General features: G+C 38.2%; 1 protein-coding gene across 1 annotated transcript in view; it reads left to right on the forward strand.

Moving 5' to 3' along the window:
- UNC5A (unc-5 netrin receptor A) overlaps positions 1–24977 on the forward strand; it is a 409652-nt gene that overhangs the window by 383219 nt on the left and 1456 nt on the right. Inside the window, 2 exon segments of the mRNA XM_053719264.1 lie at positions 1128–1292; positions 18184–18362. Of these exon segments, the coding sequence (XP_053575239.1) occupies positions 1128–1292; positions 18184–18362 (344 nt within the window).

A 24977-nucleotide genomic window follows, 5' to 3' on the forward strand; every position in this document is an offset into this window, starting at 1 on the left:
TATTACCCATTCCCCAGTTTTACATAACCAACACTGTTATATTAATATACTTTTTACCTCTATGATCACTTGTATCTAAGCCCCTGCATACTACCCCTTATCTCAGTGCTTTTTACAATCTTCCATTTTAGCCAATCAGGGTAGTGAGCACAATGTTGTCTATATAGCACCCATGAACTAGCACTGCCTGGCTGTTTTGCAAGATTTCAAAAGCTAATAAAAAGCACTGAGATAAGAGGCGGCCTGCAGGGGCTTAGAAACAGGCATACTTAGGGCCAGTTTCCAAGTGGAGCTCTAAATTTCGCTTTTGCGAAAGCGATATTACCACTCCACTGAGTAATACCATGAGCATTAGAATCTAGTGCAGCGAAGGGGGTAAGTAGCACATTGATGGCAGCAAAGTGTAAATATATATATATATGATTATATACATATATATTTATGGGTTAATATGTGTATATACATATATTAACACATAAATATATATATGTATATAAGCATATACATATATATTTACTGGGAACACACAATTCCCATAGACCGCAATGTAAAGGCATTTTTCAGTGCCATTTTTTTCTAACACCCCTCATGCTCCAACTTTAACCCCTTAAAACTGCCTATTACAGTTGTTGTTGTTTTTTTTTTTTAAATGCTACATTTTTTAAAATAAAAAACTATAATACCCTCTATTTTGAGCGCATTTGGGGCACTTTTAGAAAATTAACCAGAGATCTGATCTCGCGGTAGCAATAACCAGTCACTTGTAATGGCTGGTTATTTATTGAGCGCCCACAAACGGGCAAATTTGCCCGTTCGTGGGTGCGCGATAAATTAGCGCTCCACTTGTAATCTGGCCCTTAGTAATTTATATGTATATTAATATAACAATGTTGGTTATTGATAGCAGAGGAATAGGTGGTAAAGGCATTATCTTTTTAAACAATAAAATAATTAAGTAGACTGTCCTTATAACATTTTTTTATCCAGGCAAAACAACAAAATCTACATATTTATGTGCTGCTCTTTCAATGAAGGGAACATTGTGACAGTAATTGCCTTTTAAATGTACTAACACTGTTTCTGATCCCTTTCTTAATTTAACTCTCGGTTGTTCTCATTCTGTCCAGGAGATACCATTCTATCATATTTGGAATGGATTACATCAGAACCTTCACTGTACATTCACTCTGGAGCGCTTCAGTCTCAGCACCTGTGAACTCTCCTGTAGGGTCTGGGTGTGGCAGGTAGAGGGCGATGGTCAGAGTTTCAACATCAACATCAACCTCAACAAGGTGCGATATTTATCCACACCTTCGTGTTACGATATAAAAATGTAACTGTTTGCTAAATTGTTCACATTATTCACGAAGCAAAAACACTTTGTGTACAAATCTTGGTTTGGCAGGTAAATTCTTAAAATGGACATCAAACCAATTGTTTTTTCTTTTATGAATCAGACAGAGCATACTATTATTAAAAAAAAAAAAACTTTACAATTTATTTTGTTCTTATGGTATTATTTGTTGAACAACATACAGCTAGATTACGAATTTTGAGTTATGAGGGGGGAGGTGCTAACTTGCACATTATTGTCACGGCTCACTTCCCTACAGCGCTGGTATTACAGGTTTTCATAAACCCAGCGTTATTAGTCAAGAAGTGAGCGTAGAGCAAAATTGTGCTCCATACCCACACTCCAATACCACTGCTGCTTAAGGCAGCGGTGAGCTGTTTTTACATGCTCGTGCACGATTTCCCTATAGACATCAATGGGGAGAGCCGGCTGAAAAAAAGCCTAACACCTGCAAAAAAGCAGTGTAAAGCTCCGTAACGCAGCCCCATTGATTCCTAAGGGGAAACTAAATTTATGTTTACACCTAACACCCTAACATAAACCCTGAGTCTAAACAACCCTAATCTTACACTTATTAACCCCTAATCTGCCGCCCCCGACATCGCCGACACCTATTATATTTATTAACCCCTAATCTGCCGCCCCCAACATCGCCAACACGACACCTACATTATATTTATTAACCCCTAATCTGCTGCCTCCAATATCGCTGACACCTACATTATATTTATTAACTCCCAATGTCGCCGCAACCTACCTACACTTATTAACCCCTAATCTGCCACCCCCAACGCCGCCGCCACTATAATAAACATATTAACCCCTAAACCGCCGCATTCCCGCATCACAAACACTAGTTAAATATTATTAACCCCTAATCTGCCACCCCTAACATCGTCACCACCTACCTACATTTATTAACCCCTAATCTGCCGCCCCAATGTCGCCGCCACTATACTAAATTTATTAACCCCTAAACCTAACCCTAAGTCTAACCCTAACCCTAACACCCCCTAACTTAAATATAATTAAAATAAATCTAAATAAAACTTACAATTATTACCTAAATAATTCCTATTTAAAACTAAATGCTTACCTGTAAAATAAACCCTATGCTAGCTACAATATAACTAATAGTTACATTGTAGTTAGCTTAGGGTTTATTTTTATTTTACGGCAAGTTTGTATTTATTTTAACTAGGTAGAATAGTTAGTAAATAGTTATTAACTATTTACTAACTACCTAGCTAAAAAAATACAAATTTACCTGTAAAATAAAAGCTAACCTTAGTTACACTAAAACCTAACATTACACTAAAATTAAATTAATTACATTAGTTAAATACAATTACCTAAATTACAAAAAAAAAAAAACACTAAATTACACAAAATAAAAAACAAATTATCAGAAATTAAAACTAATTACACCTAATCTAATAGCTCTAACTAAATAAAAAAGCCCCCCCAAAATAAAAAAACCCTAGCCTAAACTAAACTACCAATAGCCCTTAAAAGGACCTTTTGCGGGGCATTGCCCCAAAGAAATCAGCTCTTTTACCTGTAAAAAAAAATACAAACAACCCCCAACAGTAAAACCCACCACCCACACAACCAACCCCCAAATAAAAACCTAGCTAAAAAAACCTAAGCTCCCCATTGCCCTGAAAAGGGCATTTGGATGGGCATTGCCCTTAAAAGGGCATTTAGCTCTTTTGCTGCCCAAACCCCAACCTAAAAATAAAACCCACCCAATAAACCCTTAAAAAACCTAACACTAACCCCTAACAGTTTTGAAGACCGGACATCCATCCTCAACAAAGCCGGGAGAAGTCTTCAGCGAAGCGGCAGAAGTCTTCATCCAAGCCTGCAGAAGTGGTGCTCCAGACGGGCAGAAGTCTTTATCCAGACGGCATATTCTATCTTCATCCATCCGGCGTGGAGCGGCTCCATCTTCAAGACATCTGGCGCGGAGCATCCTCTTCAATCGACGTCTTCTTTACAATGAGGTTTGCCTTTAAATTACGTCATCCAAGATGGCGTCCCTTGAATTCCGATTGGCTGATAGAATAATCGGAATTAAAGGTGAAAAATTCCTATTGGCTGATGCAATCAGCCAATAGGATTGAGCTTTAATCCTATTGGTGGATCCAATAGGATTGAGCTTGCATTCTATTGGCTGTTCCAATCAGCTGACTTTAGATTGCGTTACGAATCTTGTGGGATAGGCTGTACCGCTCTCTTTTTGGCCTCCCAGAAAAAAGACTTTACGCAAATTGCGTAAGTTAATTTGCGGTACGGCCAAAAAAGTGTGCGTGACAGCTATACCAACAAGACTCGTAATAGCAGCGGTAGTGAAAAAGCAGCGTTATAACCCATAACGCTGCTTTTTTACTCATAACGCAAAACTCGTAATCTAGCCGTTAGGTAGGTACTATGCACTTTTCGGGAGCACTGTAATGGAAGCAGTGTTTGCACAATGTACAACAAAACTGCTGCCCCATAATGCAACAGACATGTACACACAAACTACCTAGTTATGCTCTTTAACAGAGAACACCATGAGAACAATTAAATTTAATAATAGAAGTTTAACTATGCCATATCTGAATCATGGAAATTTGAACTACTAATAAGGGCCTCATTCACAAACTTTCAGATAACAGTTTAGGACAGTATGGGAAGCATGTTTTTTGGGTAACCACAATACAAAAACTGATTTGGCCACAGAAGCCCACAGCCACATGCAAATGAGTTTTCAATACAAAAGTTACCGAAAACGTGTTTTTAGCTGTTAAATATTTGTTATCAGGTTTCAAACTGGGAATCCAACTGTAACTGACATATGCAGTGGTCCTTTCACACCTGTTAATATTAAAAGTTTTTTTTAAATTAGTGTGTAAGTGAAATACTAATTTACATGTGTGATATTAACCTATTGCAATCCAAATCTACCCTGATAACTGGTAAACAATATGAATGACATTTGTATATACTTGATGACTATACTGGACTCAGTAATTATATTGACACTTTAAAGGTATTTTCTTTTCAATACTTCTTATTATGGGTTGAAAAAGCAAAATTCTTTCATTTAATTGGCAAGAGTCCATGAGCTAGTGACGTATGGGATATACAATCCTACCAGGAGGGGCAAAGTTTCCCAAACCTCAAAATGCCTATAAATACACCTCTCACCACACCCACAATTCAGTTTTACAAACTTTGCCTCCTATGGAGGTGGTGAAGTAAGTTTGTTCTAAGTTTTTACGTTGATATGCGCTTCTCAGCATTTTGAAGCCCGATTCCTCTCAGAGTACAGTGAATGTCAGAGGGATGTGAAGGGAGTATCACCTATTGAATGCAATGATTTTCCTCACGGGGGATCTATTTCATAGGTTCTCTGTTATCGGTCGTGGAGATTCATCTCCTACCTCCCTTATTCAGATCAACGATATACTCTCATATTCCATTACCTCTACTGATAACTGTTTCAGTACTGGTTTGGCTATCTGCTATATGTGGATGGGTGTCTTTTGGTAAGTATGTTTTCATTACTTAAGACACTCTCAGCCATGATTTGGCACTTTATGCAATTATATAAAGTTCTAAATATATGTATTGTACTTATATTTGTGAAAAAGTGTTTAGAATTGAGCGTTGGCGCTAACTGTTATCCTAAATGCCTGGTTAAAAAAAAACTACTCCTCCTCAGTAGTTTAAAAAATGTGAGTGCTATAATTAAAAAAGGGGTAACTGGCGCTAATGGTTAGATTAGCTAGGATAACACTACCAATGAGGTGACTATTATATTAATAGACGGCTATCCGTTTGAGTGAAAAAATAGAATTGTGGAAAATTGAACATGTGATGTGGATATCCTATTATTATCCTTCTGTTAACTGAAAGATAAAATTTAGTGTCTCAATTCCTAATTGGATATAGTGACAGCATGTTAAGAAACAGAAAATGTGATAGAGGTTTTTACCTATCCGTTTGCGTAGAAATTGTTCAAAAAATACAGACTATCTGGAACAAGCTGATTTTCTGGAAAGAAAGTTCCTAGAGAAAGGTTATAACAAAGATTTAATAACTAAAGCTAAAAAGGATATTGAATCTGTTGATAGGAAAGAATTCCTGAAGTATAAAGATAAATCAAACACATCCACTCCAGATAGTAACAGCATCAATGTATCACTTATCACTAACTACAATGAAGACTACAAAACTCTGAGAAAAATAATGAATAAACACTGGCATTTAGTACAGAATGACCCTATTATTGGTAATAAAGTTTCTCCATACCCGAATATCATCTATAGAAAGGCCAGAAATCTAAAAACAATTCTAGCTCCGAGTGAGTTTAAAAATGAATCAAACAAGACAATACAAACTAGCCTATCAGGAGAAAATATAAATGTTTTTTTTCCATGTATAAACTGCAAGTCATGTCAGTACAGTTGTAAAACAAAGGAATATAAGTCCACAAAAACAGGAAAAGTATATAAAATAGATAGTACCATCAGATGCCAAGATAAAGGGATAATATATATGGTACAGTGCACATGTAATAAACAATACATTGGGGAGACAACTAGAACCCTTAGAGAAAGGATCCGTGAGCACCTATGGACAATCGAAAAAGGAAAAAAAGATACATATTTATATCAACACTTCAAAGAAAAACATAACAATAACTTGGCAGATTTTAGATTTTGGGGAATCAAAAAAGTAACTAGAAACTGGAGAGGGGGCAGCCTAGAAGTAGAATTACTCAAAATTGAATCAGAGACTATATACACCTTACAAACATTACAACCCCAGGGACTAAACTCAGAACTAGAAATATCCATTTTTTTTATAAATTGTTTATAAATTTATAATTTTTATTAATTTTTATTAATTTATATATTTTTGTTTTTGACCTGAATAGTATCACTATAAACTTCTATATTCTTTCTGGTACTTTTTTAGTTGACCACTTGACCCTCTTTATCTCTCACAACATAAGTTTTGAATCTTTGTCGCTCATATAGACCTTACATACCACATTTGTGATTTAGTATTTTACTTTAGAAATCCCCTGATATTTATCCCCATAGCTGTAGCACAGTAAATATCTCTGAACATATAGAGTTTTGTTATTTACATATAGTCTGCTATAGACATCTTGTGAAAAATCATTAAGTTTCTCTCTCCATTTAGATCGCCTACATTAATTTGTATGTATATAACCCTTTAATATTGTTTGAGTTACATGTATAGGTATATCATTATCACCAACATCAGCGATATAATATATGCTATCAATTTCTTATATCCCCTCAAACACTCTGCAAAGATTAAGTAATTTAAGGATTTATAGTAATACAGGAGATAATGATTTGTAACAGCATTAATATATTTATACCTGTTATATTGTTCTATTTATATGTATAGGAACATTGTATATATCAACATTAGTGATACAACAAACGTTATCACTTCTATATAGCCCTTTAAATACTCTGTATAAATATAAGTATGTTAAGGATTTATAGTAATACAGGAGATAATGATTTGTATAAGTACAAATATATCTATACCACCTTATATATGTCTAAGTAATACCTAAAGTCCACCTTTATGGAATAGAGGTATTGTACACCGGATCCAATAGGAATCAACAAAAAAGCAGCCAATGAAATCCAAAGAACACCTTTAAAAAGTGTGAAATATACACCTGGAGTATCTTGATAAAGCCCTCTCAGGGTGAAACGCGTAGAATTTACTCCAGAAACTTTGTTTTTATTTGGAACCCATCAAAGATTGAAATACACGCAAAAGCTGCGATCCAGCCCCTCCTGTGGACTCTCTAATTTTATGATTTAGGAGATAAAGCCGCTGCAAGGACCAGGGATCTGATCAGCGAATAGCGAGTATTTACTTTTACCATTATAACCGTCTCTAAACACGGCTACAGCAGGCACAAATTGTCTGACTCAAGTTCAACAAACATCATTGCAGTAAGAGGAAGGATTCATCAAATAATATATTGGCCGATATATTTTCACGGAACGCCAGTCATTAGACCTATCAGAGAAGGGGTGTGTGACCCAAACCACCAATCACCACATTAGCGAGCTGTTTGGTCTTTAAGCCGCGAAATACACCGCTATACTGAGACCCGGTGCAAGGGCAGAATCAACACACGGCCGGTCTATCAGCCTCCACAACATCTCTAACTGTAAGGTACCTTACTATTTGTGCCATTGTGACTTTTACGTATGCAGTAACACTGTAGTATATACCACCAACTATGCCCAGTTAACTGCTGCTGAGCAAACTTCTTGTCGACAGATACTACTGATTGCAAGGGAGACGTCCCTAATGTTTTAAATATATCGATTGTTGTTTTATTGATTTTTTTAAGGATTAAATATTTTATGTAGTAATACTGTCACAGAGATTTATTTTTGCTATCCAATCTGTTACTTATTATCTATACATATAGACCTTAATTGTCCACCACATCAAACATATACACGTCACAATTTTCTTATTACACTAACATCAGTATCAACGATGTCAAATAGGTAAAAACCTCTATCACATTTTCTGTTTCTTAACACGCTGTCACTATATCCAATTAGGAATTGAGACACTAAATTTTATCTTTCAGTTAACAGAAGGATAATAATAGGATATCCACATCACATGTTCAATTTTCCACAATTCTATTTTTTCACTCAAACGGATAGCCGTCTATTAATATAATAGTCACCTCATTGGTAGTGTTATCCTAGCTAATCTAACCATTAGCGCCAGTTACCCCTTTTTTAATTATTGTACTTATATTTGCCATGAGTCAGGTTTATGTATATTTCCTTTTGCAGACTATCAGTTTCATATTTGGGGAAAAAACATTTTTAGGAAAAATTTTCTTACCTGGGGTATAGTCTTTTCTCAATTGACTGCTTTTTCATTAAATTTTGCGGGCAAAATTAGGCTTGCGAGGGCGCAAAATGCCAAAGTTTATTGCATCATTTTTGGTGCGAAGGTACGTCTGATGACGCAAATTCGTCATTTCCGGCACCTTAGTTGACGCCGAGTTCCTTGCACAAGGTTGCGTCTACAATATCGCGTGTGTGTCATTGATGGATGTTGTTAGTGCCAAAGAAAATTCAGTTTGCGTTGTGCGTCATACTTGGCGCCAAACAATTTCATTATTTAAAACCCCATTCCTATATGGCAATATATACATCTGAAATCAAGAAGAGCACTAAAGGTTTCTATTAGAATGATGTGACTGCATCTTATCTCGGGCAAGATTACAAGTGGCATGCTATTTAGCAATTTCGCTCGAGCGTAAACTTCACTAGTAGTAATCTGTTTGCCTGCGTCGGGAAGCGCACGTATTACATTACAAGTTGAAAGTAAAAAGTTTGCGTGAGAACGAAACCCAACACGCACTTATCAAAGGACTTTGCAATATAGTAACCGCATTAAGGTATTCTCCCCATAGATTACAATGGAGTGTGCTAACCCGACAGGAGTTATAAATATTTTACATTACCATGTTCTCCACATACAGAATTTTTTTATTGTAAATATATATTGCAATATATCTTTATATACCTATACTGGTATATCTATTCCTATAGATACATAGGTATAGATATCTATTTTACATTAACATTTTTAGATACCAGAGAAAAGAAGTGCTAATATTCACTAAGAAGCGCACTTAACTATTGTACATGTACAGTGTATGGAGTATAAGTACTATACAGTGAACATAAAAAATATATAAACATTATATGTAATCTTACACATATAATATTTTTTCTCTTTTAGACACAAAAAAGGATATATTATCACAAATATTCTGAATGTCTCAATGGGTTATATTCTCCTGTTCTGCCGCTTCATAAAGTCACCGGTCGGTTGTGGGTGGTACTGGCAGAAAAGATATAAAGAGAAAAGAAGCTCAAGAACTAATTCAAGTGTAGTAAAGTTAAAAAAACTTTAATTAGCAAATCAAACTGATAGGTAACACACACTTTCAAAACTCAAACAGATATGATGTATAGTATATGCACAATAAAAACAGGGGAATGCCTCCAGCCAGTCACTCCAGTACACCTCAGTCTGCACTGTCACAGACAGCTTGTCACAGGGGCAGTACACTCAAAGGTACACTCACTTTACCCTTTAACATGGGAACATATTGGTACCCTTGCAGATTGTACCTTTCAAAGGCAAATATGTACCTTTGGTGACTAGATTGGACCTCAATGTTATGGTACAATAATGCACCCTTTGGTCTTTTAAGGGTACTGCCCCAGTGAGAAGCCCTTTGTACCTCCATGATGGCAATTTTGTACTCACTTATGCTGTTCCATCAAATGTATTATAGAACATTCAAATACGTATTCACCTAATGTGTACTTGTTCAGACAGTATTACAGTAGCCACACTTCAGATTGTTATGTTTGGATAGCGTAGCCATATAGCAGGTCCTAAGCCTGCTACAGGAATTCCTGAAAGAACCAGGCTAAACAACCAGTTCCAAAAGGAGCTACTCAAAATGTATTATTTTACACTGTACTAGACTCTAACAACATGCTTCATAAAACATAAATATATAGAAAACAACATAATAATAAAATATATATTTCTAACAAAAGGAAGGGGGATTCAGGGGAGGGATAAACAATAAAACTCATAACCATACATTGAGTTGTCACTCTATGCAAAATATATGCAAATGAGTCTATTTCCCCAGTACACATTTTGGTGATGAACCTTCTACCAATAGATGGAGCTGTGTTACACATGTCAAGGAAATTTCAACCAATAGATGGCATTATGGCGTGTTGCACAATTTTTTTTAAACTGGTTCTTAAAAAGCTCTTGTTTTTTTATAGAATTGTCAGGGTACCAGGAATCAGACTGAGACGTGAAGCGCAAAAATAAACACATCTTTATTAATAACAAAAAATAATAAAATGTCCACAAGCCACATGACAAGCCAGGAGTCAAAGCCAGAGCTGGTAGTCAGACGAGCCGAGTCAGGAGCCAAAGTGAGTAGTCAGACGAGCCAGGAGCAGGAAGTAGGAAAACAGCAGAGTGAAGAACAATCCAGGGATCAGGAACCAGAAGGGACGTCAGACATGCCAGGTAATACACAGGAACTGGAGCACAGGAACTAACAAACAAGTCTAAGACAACGCAAAGGCAAAAGCATACTGAACAGAGGCCCTTTAAATAATAAGTGTGACATCATAATCCTGGGACTGCAACCTGTCTCACACTGATGATGTTCACCAGTTTGGCCATAAGAGGGCACCCAGATGAGAGAGCAGCATTACACACTCTGCATCAGATTCAGTGAGAGAGGTAAGTAAAATGGCAGCCAGCAGCAAATAGCAAACAAAGCAGGGTGAAACCCTGACAGTACCGTACCCTCCCCTCAACAACCCCTCCCCCGCTGGAGGAGAAAAGGTTTATTCGGGAAATGGGCATTGAAGGCACGGAGGAGGGCAGGAGCATGAACATCAGAGGAGGGAACCCATGAACGATCCTCCAGACCATAACCCCTTCAGTGAACTAAATACTGTACGCGACCCCTGGAAATACGAGAGTCAATAATGCTGCTGACCTCATATTCTTTATGGTTGTCAACTGAGATAGGATGGGGACAAAGCAACACAGTGGTAAACTGATTACAAACCAATGGTTTCAAGAGGGAGACATGAAAAACATTGAAGATGTGCATTGCAGGAGGAAGGCCAAGAGCATAGGCAACAGGATTGACCCGTCAGAGTATTCGAAAAGGACCAAAATAACAGGGAGCCAGTTTATTGGAAGGCACACAAAGGTTCAAGTTGTGGGAAGACAGCCAAACTCTTTCACCAACCTGGTAGGAAGGCGCATACAGACCCCTACGATCAGCCTGGAATGTTTGGGGCTGCATAAACCGATGAAGGCAATTCTGAATCTGTACCCACATGGAACGGAGTTGCCGGAGATGCTCCTCCAAAGCTGGAATAACCTGAGACATGAATGAATCGGTCAATAAGGATGGTTGAAACCAATAATTCGCCATGAACGAGGATAAATGTGAGGAAGCATTAATAGCACTATTACGAGCGAACTCTGCCCAAGGTAACAGTTCAGACTAATTATTGTGGTGATCTGAGACATAGCAATGGAAAAACTGTTTGAGAGCTTGATTGGACTGTTCCACAGCCCCATTGGATTGAGGGTGATATGCCGAGGAGAAGGAAAGCTGGATCCCCATTTGAGCACAAAAGGAGTGCCAAAATCTGTAGACAAACTGGCTACCCCGGTCCGTGACTATCTCCTTGGGTAATCTATGTAAACAGAAGTTCTCCTGGGCAAAAATTGAAGCAAACTCCTGAGCGGTAGGCAGCTTCTTCAAGGGAATGCAATGTGACATTTTAGAAAAACAGTCAACCACCATTAGGTTCACAGTATTGCCATTGGAAACAGGGAGTTTGATAATGAAGTCCATGGAAAGATGTGTCCAAGGACACTCACCATTAGTAACTGGTTGTAGAAGACCCACAGGAAGACGTTGATGAGTCTTGTTCTGTGCACAGACTGAGCAGGAGGCAACATATGCAGCAACATCAGAGAAGACCTGGCCACCAGAATTGTCAAGTGACAGACCAAACAATTTGGTTCATTGCCCGGGTAACCTGCATCTTTAGGATAGTAGTAAGTGTGCAATAGTTTAGTTAGATGATTCTCAGGTGCAAAGCACTTACCACTAGGTTTCTCAGGAGGTGCATTGGCTTGTGCAGCCAGGATCTCCTCCCCCAAGGAAGAAGTCAAATTAGTACGTATGGTGACCAAAATATGGTCAGGAGGTATAACTGGAATAGGTACAGACTGCTCCTTGGACAGAGACAAAAATTATCGAGAGAGGGCATCAGCCCTAACATTCTTACTACCAGGCAGGTAGGAGACCACATAATTAAACCGAGACAAAAATAGCGCCCATCTGGCCTGTCGGGGCGACAAAACGTTTTGCTTCGGATAGATAAGTTAAATTCTTGTGATCAGTAATAATAAACACTGGTACGCTAGTACTCTCGAGAAGATGCCTCCATTCCTTGAGTGCCAAAATTATAGCCAGTAATTCCCTATCGCTAATTTCATAATTGCACTCCGCTGGAAACAATTTCTTAGAGAAGAAACTGCATGAATGCAAGGAACCGTCAGGCGTAGGACGTTGAGACAGGAGGGCACCTACTCCAGTCTCAGATGCATCAACCTCAAAAACGAAAGGCAGGACAGGGTTAGGATGAGCCAGAACTGGAGCGGCAGCAAAGGCAATCTTAAGACTCTCAAAGGCCTTAATGGCAGTAGGTGATCAATGGAGTGGATCATTCTCTTTACGGGTCAAGTCTGTGATAGGTTTGACCAAGGAAGAAAAGTTTTTAATAAACTTTTTATATTAATTGGCGAAGTACAAAATACGTTGAATAGACCGAAGACCAACTGGGCGAGACCACTGCAAAACTGCAGACAACTTGTCAGGATCCATGGAGAACCATGAAACAGAGATTACATAATCTAGGAAGGTTACTTGAGTCTGATGGAACTCACATTTCTCGCGTTTACAAAACAGGCCATTCTCACATAGTCTCTGAAGTACCCGTGTGACATCAGAACAATGAGTCTCAAATGTGGATGAGTGTATGAGGATGTCATCTAAGTATACCACAACACACTGTTGCAACATATCTCGTAGGGCATCATTAATAAATTCCTGGAAAAAAGCAGGAGCATTACATAGGCTAAAGGGCATTACAAGATATTCATAATGCCTGCTCCTGGTGTAAAATGCTGTTTTCCCTTCGTGGCCCTCCTTGATCATAACAAGATTGTACACTCCTCTCAAATCAAGTTTAGAAAAGACTGTAGCTCCCTTGAGGCGGTCAAAGAGTTCCATAATGAGCGGAATAGGGTAAGCATTCTTAATGGTAAGACAATTAAGACCCCTATAATCGGTGCATGGTCTTAACTCGCCACCCTTTATCTTCATAAAGAAGAAGCCAGCCCCCGCAGAGAACAGGATTTGGAGATGATTACCCGCGACAGAGTATCGGCAACATTATTCTCCATAGCACAATTCTCCGCAAAAGACAGGGTAAACCCGGCCCGAGGAGGAATGGCTCCGGGTTGCAGGTCTATGGCACAATCATAAGATCGGTGAGGAGGCAACGTACCGGCATGCACCTTGTCAAAAACGTCTAGGAACTCTTGGTACTCCTCTGGCAATTGAGATAATGAAGAAGTTGAAAATCACTGGTTTATTAGTGTCCCACAAGGGATTAGCCCAAGCAAGAGCTTTGTCAGAGAGTAAAGAGATGAGAAATCCCACCTTAGCTCTGTCAGAGGGAAATACCTGAGGAAACATCTCAAAATAAATACCCATCTGGTTCAAAAACCCTCTGCACTGACTAGGATCGCCTCCATATCGCTGAGGTAGAGGTGCAGAACCGGACGTGATCCTGGTAGGACTAGGTGCAGCAGCGGAAACAGGAGCAGCCATAACTTGTGGGACACCCTGATCCAAATGTGCAGTGTGAATCAGAATGGTGTGTAGGGCTAGTGCAAATTGATCCAAGCGGTCATCCTGTTCATCCATCCTGGAAATGATGGTGGGTAAAGGTGGATTATTAGCATCGTCAAGATTCATGGCCCTTGCATAATGTAAGGGTACCGGGAATCAGACTGAGACGTGAAGTGCAAAAATAATCACACCTTTATTAATAACAAAAAATAATAAAATGTCCACAAGCCACATGACAAGCCAGGAGTCAAAGCCAGAGCTGGTAGTCAGACGAGCCGAGTCAGGAGCCAAAGCGAGTAGTCAGATGAGCCAGGAGGATCAGAAACTAGGAAAACAGCAGAGTCAGGAACAAGCCAGGGATCAGGAACCAGAAGGGATGTCAGACAAGTCAGGTAATACACAGGAACTAACAATCAAGTCTGAGACAACGCAAGGGCAAAAGCATACTGAACAGAGGCACTTTAAATAATCATAATCCTGGGACTGCAATCTGTCTCACACTGATGATGTTCACCAGTTTGGCCATAAGAGGGCGCCCAGATGAGAGAGCAGCATTACACGCTCTGCATCAGATTCAGTGAGAGAGGTAAGTAAAATGACAGCCAGCAGCAAATAGCAAACAAAGCAGGGTGAAACCCTGACAAGAATTTTGTTTTCTTTGTAATTTAAGTTAATATATTTGCTTTAGGTGTAAAAGTTATCATCTTGATGCTCTAAATATAAACACTCAAATGTTAAATGCTTGTGTGCTATTTAGAACCAGAAACACAGCCTCATTGAAGATATGGGTTGTTAAGTATTTTTGTTGCCTTGCCCACTTCTTCCATACTACCAACAATCATTGAACATTATTTTGCTGTGCAATATGTATGTTGAATTAATTTTTGGTGACTGCCAGTAATGTGTTCATTGAATAATTGAGGTGCACAAATTATATAGAGTTGCACGGTTTGGCAGCCTTGACCCACCCATCCCCCTCAATCTTTTACTCACACAAGTGATTGTACCTTTTTGGGGGGATTAAATGGTACAGACATGGACCCTTTGACAGTTGGAAACATATTTGTACCTTATTTACCCCTAAATGGTGCATATTAGTTCCTTAAGGTGTAATTATGATCCATTGAGGGTACAATCACAGCAGTTGTACCCTAAGTGTTCACAAACGGACCCCAAACCATACTCTTTTTTTTTCTGACAGTGTGACCTGTGTTTATCTTGGATCAGTTTGTGTGGTAAGGCTGCAAGTCAGTCACAGCGGTTTGTGCTCCCCTGGACCACCAGCATTCACTTGGTTTTTCAGATTAAGTCCTCGACTAAGGAGGATGGACTGTTTTGGTTCAGCTTTTCCCGGAAACCATTTCCCAAAGATTCGGCCTCCTGAAAGATCTCTAATGTATCCACAAGCCTGCATGGACACTCAGAGTTCAGGACGCAAAACAGCATGACCAAAACGAGACTGATTCTTTGGGGAACGGTTTGCGGGAAAAGCTGAACCAGGTATAGGCATATACAGATACATATCGAAATATGTATTTACAATAAAAATATCATATTCATGTAAGTAAAGAACACTGGAATGGGAAATATGTACAGTAAAACACATAAATACATATGTATACATATATAAATTTATATATATATATATATATATATATATATATATACATACATACACATATTAAGACATGTATATGTATGTACAGTATATATACAATATTGCACTTTTCAGTTAATCACCTTTTTGTGTACCTTTCAAACCTTCCAACTTTTTATTTTAAATACTTCTATTAATAATGTTTAACAGATAGTGTTTGATAGTTTTTGTGCAACTTTTTTAATGCATTACCTTCTATGCAAGGTTTTCAGTCACTCTAACCTGGCGAGTGTAAAATGCAGTTGCGCTCTTGCGATCATGTTTACTTTCAACTTTTAATACGAGTAATACTTCCTTTGCACACAAAGAGACTATATATCGTTAATGCCCAACAGTAAAAGTAAACAGCAAAACTATTCGGTTGCAATAATGTAGTCACACAAATGTTGTGCAAACATGATTTTGCCTTTGTGACATGGGCTTTCAAAAGGAATTGTACCTTAGTGACTGGGTTTTCAATAAAGTAGCTACAAAAACTGGAGACCGCACTGTCGTGATTGGGTTTTGTCTTTGAAGTTATGAAGGAGCAATCCCAGTTGAAAGCCTGGACATGAAAGTGTGATCCATTTATGAAGGCACTTGTACAAGCACAAAAAACACGAGTGTGAATTAGAAACAAACATTTACAGAAAGAGATTGCTACACTTCATTTCTAGATGTTGGGCTCCTGATCTCACTTTTCCTAAAGATCTCCTTACCTGTACAGGATATTACGTATTAAATACATATACATAGGTACATTTGTGTCCTACCCACTGCAGAGTATACAATAGCAATACAATATACAAATACACCACTAAAATGTCAATGTGTCCTTGAAATAGAATAGATGCAAAGATGTCAAAGAAGCCAGTTTGTAATTTTAACAAGTGGCTTTAGGTGTCAAATTCAATAAGTGTAAAATGGCCTTGAAAACCTGTTGAAAAGTATCTAAAAATGGACTGTGATTTTTCGAGAAAATTACGTCTCCATGTTAAATATAGGGATTTTTTAGTGAGCCAAAAGTGATTTCTCAGCTCTAAGAAACACCCAATTATGATCAGATTGAAATGAAAAAAAGCCCTTTTCTGTCCGAAAACCCTCCCCAGAAATAACTGACTGATAATATATTTGCGTGAGTAAAAAAATATACACACTTTTTTTTTTACAGATGATTAACATCACATACTGTGAAAGAAATTCCTAGTCTACTCTACACTGAAAGGCCCAGAAATACATTTTTTAACATTTGAAACATTTTCAAGTCCAATTTAGCCAGAAAGGCATATGAAACCCAAATGTTTTCTTTTATGATTCAGATAGAGCATGTGATTTAAACAACTTTCCAATTTACTTATATTATCTAATTTGTTTTGTTCTCTTGGTATTTCTTTGTTAAGAACAATACTTAGGTAGGCGCTCCTGATTGGTGGCTACCCATATATGCTTTATGTTATAGACTCACCGAATGTGTTAACTGGCTCCCAGTAATGCATTGCTGCTTCTTCAACAAAGGGTACCAAGGGAATAGAGAAATTAGATAATAAAAGTAAACTGCAAAGTTGTTTAAAATTGTATTCTCTATCTGAAGCATGAAAGAAAAATGTTGGATTTCATGTCCCTTTAACTATCATACTCCTTTATAAGACAGTATGTCTAGGAATTAAATAAGCAGCACCCTATAACATCTAGTAACAAATATTGTTAGCATTAAATATCCTGCATTATGGAAATGTGTTCTGTAAATGTCAAAAGTTGTTTGTATGGAAAATAAACCCTTGCACAATAGGGAATCTTAAAGAACAGAATCCTACATACACAAAGCTGGTGTAGAATAGTAACTGTATACACAAAGCCAGTTGCTTAGCCAATAGTTCCACATTCATATTAAAAGGTATATTGCCAGATGTAATACATATAGCCAGTATTCCTGGTGGGTTTTTAGGCAACTAGCCTCTATATAACTCAATGGAGTAAATATGAAGAACAATTGACTTTGCAACTCTTAAAAACAAACAAATTTATGCAAAAAAAATAATATATTTCTTCAAACTTAAAACAGATCCAGGAATCAGGAACTAACTCGACAAGGAATGGAAATTAAAGGGATACTAAACCCAAAAATTAAAGGTAAACTAAACCCAAATGTTTTTTTCTTTCATGATTCAGATAGAGCATGAATTGTTAAACAACTTTCTAATTTACTCCTAATATCAAATCTTCTTTGTTCTCTTGCTATCTTTATTTGAAAAAGCAGGAATCTAAGCTAAGGAGCTACATATAGCCACCAATCAGCAAGCGCTACCCAGATGCTGAACCAAAAATGGGCCAGCTCCTAAGCTTACATTCTTGGCTTTTAAATAAAGATAGCAAGGGAACGAAGAAAAATTGATAATAGGAGTAAATTAGAAAGTTGCTTAAAATTGTTTGCTCCTGAATCAGGAAAGAAAAAACTTTAACTTGAGGGAGCCATTTGACCTACTCAATGGTAAAAGACAATCTAACCACCAGTACAGTCTTTAGGAGTGTGAGAATAAACAAGAATAAAATGTTCTTGAGTTAAAAGCAGTTTTGCATCTCACTTTTTATTAACTATCATTTTTTTAGGATGCTCATCCATCAGAGATCTTGTTGGAGGAAGGAGAGAAGGAAACTGCAGCTCTGGTTGGTCCAAGCGCATTCAAAATTCCCTTTTTGATGAGACAGAAAATCATAACAAGCTTAGATGAGCCTTTGTCTCATGGAGCTGACTGGCGAGTATTAGCTCAGAAACTAAAGCTGGACAGGTGAGAGAATTTTTAAGTCACAAGTTTACAAAATATTACAATAAATGGGATAGTAACTCAATTCGAAATTTTTGTTTGTTGGGCACTCAGGAGTATATATATATATATATATATATATACACTATCAAAGTTGAGTTTTTCAGCCAGTAATCTTGGGGTATAATATGACATAAAGCAAAGTGGCACACGGGTTGAAGGCTATACCTTTATTACGAGCAATGTTTCGGGCACCTGCCCCTTTCTCAAGCTAATCACTAATACAACGAACGCACAATATATAGACACAATGATAAAAAAAGGTGACCAATCAGCATGCATGGGAATGGTTAATGGTTTGACATCATCACAAGTTATTTCATTGGATACAAAAAAAAATTGAACACAAAAAGTTTTTTAACCCTTTACACCCAACTGATGAATTGGAGATCTGATTAAAAACAAATGCAGCAAGTTTCCAACCATGTAACATATATAGACTAAATACTATTTTGTTCCTCCAACTTAAATATCTCTATTTAAAGTGAAGTTAATAACATGTGAAGACTAGATTAAAGGGAAGAGATCAAATTCTCTATTCAGTCCCTTTGGGGACATGGTGTTAAGTAGCCAAATCCATTTGGATTTTCGATTAAGGAGATGCCTGGTTGTATTACCCCCTCTTGTTTTTTTGGGGGCACTGTCAATGATCATGTACCTCAGCTGGTTGGCCTGATGGCCCATTTGTGCAAAATGTGCTGGAACAGAGAGGTGTAACATTTTATCATTGTGAATGGTCGACATATGTTGGCAAGTTCTGTCCTTTATCTTTTGGGTCGTTTCGCCAACATATAATAGCCCACATAGGCATTTTAGCGCATAAACAACATAAGTGGAATCACAGGTATAAAAACCTTTTAATATGATATTTTTCCCAGTATAAGGATGGGAAATAATTCCTCCCTTAATGACATTATTGCATTGGGCACACCCCAGGCATGGGAAAGTACCCTGCTTGGGGTCCCAAATAATAAGCGTGGGCACTATCAGTTTCCTTGGTAGACATGGCACGGACCAACTGTCTGCCTATTGTATTGCCTCGGTGGTATGAGGCTCTGGGACTTTCCTGGAACTCCTTAAAATTTGGACATGCTTCTTTTAACAAAAAACAGTTCTTTCTAATGATGTTAAACACTTTTTGGCTCATGATGTATGAACTTAAAAAATGTAATCTGGTTGGATTAAATTTCTTGCTCCTGACTGAGGGATTTTTCAGAGAGTTTTCTATTTCCTCTAGTTCCTGAACATTATAACCCCTATTGACAAATTTCTCCCTTATGTCTTTAGGCCTGACCTGTCCAGTTTCTGGATCTGACACTATCCTGTCTACTCTCAACAACTGTGATTTAGGCACACTTTGGAAAACATGTGGTGGATGAAAACTACTCCTGTGTAGCAGGGCATTCCTGTAGGTGGGTTTCACAAAGAGATCAGCTGTTAATCTGCCATTCTTTTTTGAGACCATGGTATCTAGAAATTCCATTTGATGATTATCAAATTTACTGCTAAATTTCAAGAAGGGAACAGCATTTTCAATGCTGAGTCTAAACTCCACTAATGCCTCTATTCGATGGCATCCATCCAAAATTGATTTTCAAAAAGAAATAAATTGTTAGTCAATACCAAATTAAGTAATTGGGTTAACCAATCTTTTTGTGCCTCATTGTAAAGATTACTTTTTGACAATGCTTCTCCCACACAGTTAACCCCCACAGAGTGTGTAGAGAGAATTCACATCCCAGGTAGCCAGCATCACATTGTCATCCATGTTTGGTATCTTTGTGATTTTCTCAATGAACTGCATGGTGTCCCTGATCTGCCCTGTATGACAAGGGGTGCCAGTATTTTGTCTAAAAACTGTGCAGTAGGACTTAAGAGAGAGCCTTTACCAGCCACTATCGGCCTACCTAGTGGATCAACAAGCCTTTTATGTACTTTGGTACAACATAAAACACAGGTATCAGAGAATGTGCTGGTGTCAAGTATTTATACATTTTTTTGTGATTTGTCCAATGTGGCCCCATCCTATGCATATTTGGTAATGGATGCCATCGAATAGAGGCATGTGTACACAAACCCACATTTTACTCAATACTGCCAGTGATGGTTCCGCTACATTGAAGATTTGTGCATCGTGTGGGGGGCCCCCCTGAGAGATTGGTGGAGTTTAGACTCAGCATTGAAAATGCTGTTCCCTTCTTGAAATTTAGCAGTAAATTTGATAATCATCAAGTGGAATTTCTAGATACCATGGTCTCAAAAAACAATGGCAGAATGAACTGATCTCTTTGTGAAACCCACTGACCGGAATACCCTGCTACACAGGAGTAGTTTTCACCCACCATGGGTTTTCCAAAGTGTGCCTAAATCACAGTTGTTGAGAGTAGATAGGATAGTGTCAGATCCAGAAACTGGACAGGTCAGGTCTAAAGACATGAAGGAGAAATTTGTCAGTAGGGGTTATAATGTTCAGGAACTAGAGGAAATAGAAAACTCTCTGAAAAATCCCTCAGTCATGGGCAAGACATTTAATCCAACCAGATTAAAAAAATTTAAGTTCATACATCATGAGCCAAAAAGTGTTTAACATCATTAGAAAGAACTGTTTTTTTGTTAAAAGAAGCATGTCCAGATATTAAGGAGTTCCAGAAAAGTCCCAGAGCCTAATACCACAGAGGCAATACAATAGGCAGACAGTTGGTCCGTGCCATGTCTCCCAAGAAAACTGATAGTGCCCAAAGCCAATTCTTTTGGACCCCCAAGCAGGGTACTTTCCCATGCCTGGGGTGTGCCCAATGCAATAATGTCATTAAGGGAGGAATTATTTCCCATCCTTATACTGGGAAAAAATATCATATTAAAGTTTTTTTTACCTGTGATTCGACTTATGTTGTTTATGCGCTAAAATGCCCATGTGGGCTATTATATGTTGGCTAAACGACCCAAAAGATAAGAGACCGCATTTGCCAACATGTCGACCATTCGCAATGATAAAATGTTACACCTCCATGTTCCAGCACATTTTGCAGAAATGGGCCATCAGGCCAACCAGCTGAGGTACATGATCATTGACAGTGCCCCAAAACAATAAGAGGGGTGATAGAGCAAGGGATCTCCTTAATAGAGATGCCAAATGGACTTGGCTACTTAAAGCCATGTCCCCAAAGGGACTGAATAGATCATTTGATCTTTTCCCTTTAATCTAGTCTTCACATGTTATTAACTTCTCTTTAAATATAGATATTTAAGTTGGAGGAACAAAACTGTATTTAGTCTATACATGTTACATGGTTGGAAATGTGCTGCATTTGTTTTTAATCAGGTCTCCAATTCATCAGTTGGGTGTAAAGAGTTAAAAAACTTTCTGTGTTCAAATAAATTTTGTATCTAATTAAATAACTTGTGATGATGTCAAGCCTTTAACCACTCACATGCATGCTTATTGGTCACCTGTTTTATCGTTGTGTCTATATAGTGTGTGTTGGTAGTATTAGTGATTAGCTTGAGAAAAGGGGCAGGTGCCCCAAAACCTTGCTCGTATTAAAGGTATAGCCTTCAACTCGTGTGCCATCTTGCTTTTTTGTCATATATATATATATATATATATATATATATAGATATATATATATATATATATATATATATATATATATATATATATATATATACACACATATACATATATATATATATATATATAATAGAGAAAAGACAAATGCAAGGGGGTGCACCTAGTGCAATAAACAACAAACTGGGTGACTTCAAAATAAAAAGATGTACAGCACACTCACGTCGTGATTCCACCTCAAACGTATGAGGTATGTTAAAGACACTTGTAATATAATAGCAGATGCTCCTCCTCTGGGAAATCTCCTGCAGCTGATTAGCTATTTAGCCGTTTTGCAAGCAGATAATGAATATTGAATGGAGGGGGCGGAGCCTGACTAGTTTCATAGCGCTATTGGCTACTTCTTCAGAGGCATGTGGTTCATCTTCTGCAGCAGCTGTTGATCAGACTCATGCTGTTAGCAAGTTTATATGAAATTTTTTTGTTTTTATATATTTCTGAACGTTTTTATGTGGTTTTATATTTTATGGTCGTTTGTGACCTCTTACTTTGTGAACCTTTTACTGACACTTGTATATAAATACATGTCTGCATAAATGCCTTTGTATATAGTAGTTCCTGGCCCTGCCCCTCTTTTAATAAAGATATAGGACTTCTGACTAGTTGTACACGTGGATGTGTACTCACCTGCAGTCTGAGTGTGTCCCAAGGAGCAGTCTGATCCAGGCAGGAGATTTCCCGGAGGAGGAGCATCTGCTATTATATTACAAGTGTCTTTACCATACCTCATACGTTTGAGTGTGCTGTACATCTTTTTATTTTGAAATCAGCCAGTTTGTCATTTATTGCACTAGGTGCAACCCCCGTGCCCTTGTCTTTTCTCTATTCCATAGAATACCTGAAAGGATCCTCTCCTGAACTGAGCTGCACTTCGTGGGGATTGTTTGGAACTGAACCTAAGGATACCTAATAGACACTCTCTCCTAAGGACTGCCTATTTAAGTAGTTATATTCACCTGCTGTCAGATACCAGTCATGCTTGTGTATATATATATTATATGTATTCAGTGGAGGTGTAGAGATCTGGCAGAATCCAGATCCATTACAAGACTACATCTAGATATATACTGTAGATTGTATTATCATACTGTGGTTTCTATTCTTTGTACACCTTAATAAACTATATTACCGCACAGACGCCTAGATTACGAGTTCTGCGTTAGCCTTAAAAAGCAGCGTTAAGGGGTCCTAACGCTGCTTTTTAATGCCCGCTGGTATTAAGAGTATGGTAGGTACAAGTGTACCACTCACTTTTCTTCTGCAACTTTTGTCTACCGCAAATCCCCTTTACGTCAATTGCATATCCTATCTTTTTAATGGGATTTGCCTAACGCCGGTATTACGAGTCTTGGAAGAAGTGAGCGGTACAGCCTCTACCTCCAAGACTCCTACCGCATAAAAAAGTCAGTAGTTAAGAGTAAACTGAGGCCCCCCACATCGCAAACACTATAATAAAACCCCTAATCTGCTGCCTGGACACCGCCGCCACCTACATTATAGCTATGAACCCCTAATCTGCTGCCCCTAACATCGCCGATACCTATATTATATAGGTGAAGTCTTCATCCGATCAGGGTAGAAGAGGTCGTCCATCCAGCAAAAGTCTTCATCCAAGCGGCATCTTCTATCTTCATCCATCCGGCGCGGAGCGGGTCCATCTTCAAGATATCCAAAGCAGAGCATCCTCTTCTTCCCGACAACTAACGACGAATGAAGGTTCCTTTAAATTACATCATCCAAGATGGCGTCCCTCGAATTCCAATTGGCTGATAGGATTCTATCAGCCAATCGGAATTAAGGTAGGAAAAATCTGATTGGCTGAACGGAATTCGAAGGGACGCCATCTTGGATGATGTCATTTAAAGGAACCTTCATTCATCGTTAGTTGTCGAGAAGAAAGGATGCTCCGCGTTGGATGTCTTGAAGATGGACCCGCTCCGTGCCGGATGGATGAAGATAGAAGATGCCGCTTAGATGAAGACTTCTGCTGGATGGAGGACCTCTTCTCCCCCGATCGGATGAAGACTTCTGCCGCTCCGAATGTCCTCTTCTGGCCCATCAGTGACACCTGTAGTTCTGCCACTGGTTAAGTTTATTTGTTGAATATTATTGCAGCATACAACATAACAAATGTATGTTGCATGCTGCAATAATATTTGAGAATAAACTTAACTGAATGGAATGGATGATGATGACTACTTACCATGTCAAGTTGCTGGCAACTGACAAGTCTGTAGTCTCTAGTCCTCCTCAGTTGTGTTGTTCCCGACTTCTTCCTGGCACTCTCTGAGCTGTTCTAGTCCCAGGCGCTGGCGCTGTTCCCCTTTCCTCAGTCTGCTCCATGACTCCCAGGCACATTCTCTTCATTGGAGTGTCAATCATCAGAACGTGACCGGTGCTGATTGGCTCCCCCAGAAGAAGCAATGAGAGCTGCTTCAATTGAAGGCTTATTGGTCGCACTACCTGCATCCACTCAGTGGTGGCGCTGGCGCTTGCTGCTTATAGGAAACAGCAGTCATGTTGCGCAGTGGAGAGAGGTAGACCTGCTCTCTGCCTCTCTTCATAGCTCAACATGAAATATATATATATATTTTTATTTACAAAGAGATTGTTTTTTGCCACATATAACAGGTGAGGCAATGTCTCACCTGCTTCTTCTAACTGCACGTCCCATTATAAACCAAGAAGGAAAATAGAACTCAAAGTAAATATATATATCTCTCAATTGAGCAGATTTCTGAATCTGATGAACTATAGATGCTTTGTATGTATGTATCATATGAGACCCATAACAACAATGTCAACCAGTATGCTTAGATAAATACTTATGTCTCCTGGATAAGCTTCTAGAAATACAGCTAGAAGACCTGTCAGTATTATGACCATTATCAATAGTACGATCAAAAGAAGATTCAAGATGATAATATAAGATGATCTCTAAAAATAAAAGT

Source organism: Bombina bombina, chromosome 6, assembly GCF_027579735.1.
Source record: "Bombina bombina isolate aBomBom1 chromosome 6, aBomBom1.pri, whole genome shotgun sequence".
In the NCBI taxonomy this organism is placed as follows: Eukaryota; Metazoa; Chordata; class Amphibia; order Anura; family Bombinatoridae; genus Bombina; species Bombina bombina.